Genomic DNA, 2,095 nt, shown 5'->3' with positions numbered 1-2,095 from the left:
ATTTTCTCAAAGTTCCCTCAGATGATTCAGATGTTCAGAGTAGAAAAACACTAAACTTTATACCAGTGGTATACTTGAATGCCCATCAGAAACCTCTGGCAGACTTGTTAAAACACAAATTTCTGGGTTCCAACCCCAGAATTTCTTACTTAGCATGTCTGAGAACTTGCACCACCTCTTTTTTGTTTTTGGAGAGATTTTTTTTGGTATAGGGTGTACATGCTTACCAGACACACACACCAAGGGGGGGAGGGTCACCCCCAGGGGAGATGGTCATGCTGCAATCCCTTTTCTGTTAACCACCAGATGACCTCAAAATGACCCTTATTTCCAAAAAAACCCAAAATTTCCCTAAAAAAGCAGTGTTAGGGCCCAGGTGGTGTGGTAGTTAAGGTGCTGGACTCCCACATGGCCAACCAGGGTTCAAGTCCTGGGCCTAGCAGCTTGAAACTCATGCCAGGTGCATGTGCATGCCTGCTCCAAATCCGAGGAGGAGAATGGAGAAGGGATTGTTGTGTGGCCATTCCCCCTGGAGGGTGATGTCTCACTTTCCCTCTCACTGCTTCTCTCTCTCTCTGGTAAGTGCATGTACCCCATGGCAAGTAAATAAAATAAAATAAAATAAAATATCAAACAAAACAAAACCCCAAGACAGTCATGATCATTAGAGAGAAGGAATTCATTTGAAAAATTGATTAAAAAAAAAAGGTATGGAACCCTCTTCTTAAAAATACATCAACAAATTTTGGCAACAATTTTGATCCTTAAACTCCAGGTTAGAAGCTTCTGGTAGGTGCCAAGGCTGCTGTATGGCAGCTACGTGAGCAACATTGAGGTACATGGAGAGGCGGGAGATGGTGGGGACAGTCCAAGACCAGAGGAACCAGCAGAACCATGATGTACAGCCTCAGATTGTTTCAAATGGGCCTCCAAAACACAGCTACTGCATGGACGTCTGGCTCTTCATCATTTTCCACATGCTATTGTTTTTATTCGTTTACCTTTTGCCCAGGTGAGAATCCCAAATGCAGCTGAAGTGATGAGTTTGCTGATATCTAAATAAGTTGACTTCTAGAGTGAAATCTCAAAATGACTACAGACTTCTGGAATAAAGAAGACAAAATTGTGCAGAGCAGAATTTCAAACCTCCTAAGGGAATTTCATTTAAATATTATTTGGAAAACTCATAAAGTGGTTATTACCTCACCCAAACTAATGGGTGACTAGACTCTTAGATTCTTGTTTAAAGCTTTATCAGATATCTGATTCAGGGGCTAAATAGTAAATTATTTGTACTTAAAGTTTTAGTGTATTCATTAAATATAGAGATGGCTTTAACATTTTAAGGGTTGATCAGTTTTAGTATGATGCAAATAACATGGTTAGTAGTAAGATATTTGTAATTCAGTAGCAGACTAAAAGCAAGGGGACGGTTTTTGATAAAAGGAACAAAATAGTCTTAGATTGCATAGAGATTATGAACAATACAAAAGATATATAGAAAATGTAATCCTACAATATATTTGTTCTGAATACCAAGATGTTACAGTTGTCAGATTCATAGTCTTAGAGAACGGAGATAATATCCAGTACTAGAAAACTATTACACATGTCCTATTACCTGAGTGCCTTTTCCACCACCTTTTTAAACTCTTCACAAGAGCTTTCTAAAGTAGGATTATGTGTTTCAAACCTATATTGTTATTACTATTGCATAAAATATACTCATGGTCAAAAAAGCAATTTATTTGTATGATGTCCATAACTTAATATGTCAGCAAGGTCAGTGTGCTATTCACTTAGCCAGATATGTGACCCCTCACTAGTGGTCAGACATTATTTTAGACACAGTGGTGGAAAAAGATGGTAAAAGTTCTTGCCTTCATGGCGCTTACATTCCAAATCATTTGTTTTTAAAACCTGAGTATATTTAACAAGAAATTACATTCTAGGGTTGACCTGCTAGCATTTCATCAAAAAGGCCATATAAGCACTTCAGAAGCAATGCCTGCTAGTCCTGCTGGCTTTATGTAACAGATGTATATATATATATATATATATATACATGTAAAGCTTGTTACAGGGGCCTGAGTTA

The 2,095-nt window shown here is 38.0% G+C and overlaps 1 protein-coding gene across 1 annotated transcript; it reads left to right on the top strand.

Annotated features, from left to right (window-relative positions):
- The first annotated feature begins 807 nt into the window (after positions 1–807).
- ARLN (allregulin) lies at positions 808–1,058 on the top strand. The gene has a single exon (XM_014584521.1). It carries the CDS (start codon positions 840–842, stop codon positions 1,014–1,016), a length of 177 nt encoding a protein of 58 aa, XP_014440007.1. The 5' UTR covers positions 808–839; the 3' UTR covers positions 1,017–1,058.
- The last annotated feature ends 1,037 nt before the right edge of the window (positions 1,059–2,095 follow it).

Source organism: Tupaia chinensis, unplaced genomic scaffold, assembly GCF_000334495.1.
Source record: "Tupaia chinensis unplaced genomic scaffold, TupChi_1.0 Scaffold147010_1, whole genome shotgun sequence".
NCBI classification, from domain to species: Eukaryota; Metazoa; Chordata; class Mammalia; order Scandentia; family Tupaiidae; genus Tupaia; species Tupaia belangeri.
This window is presented reverse-complemented; position numbering and strand designations above follow the sequence as displayed.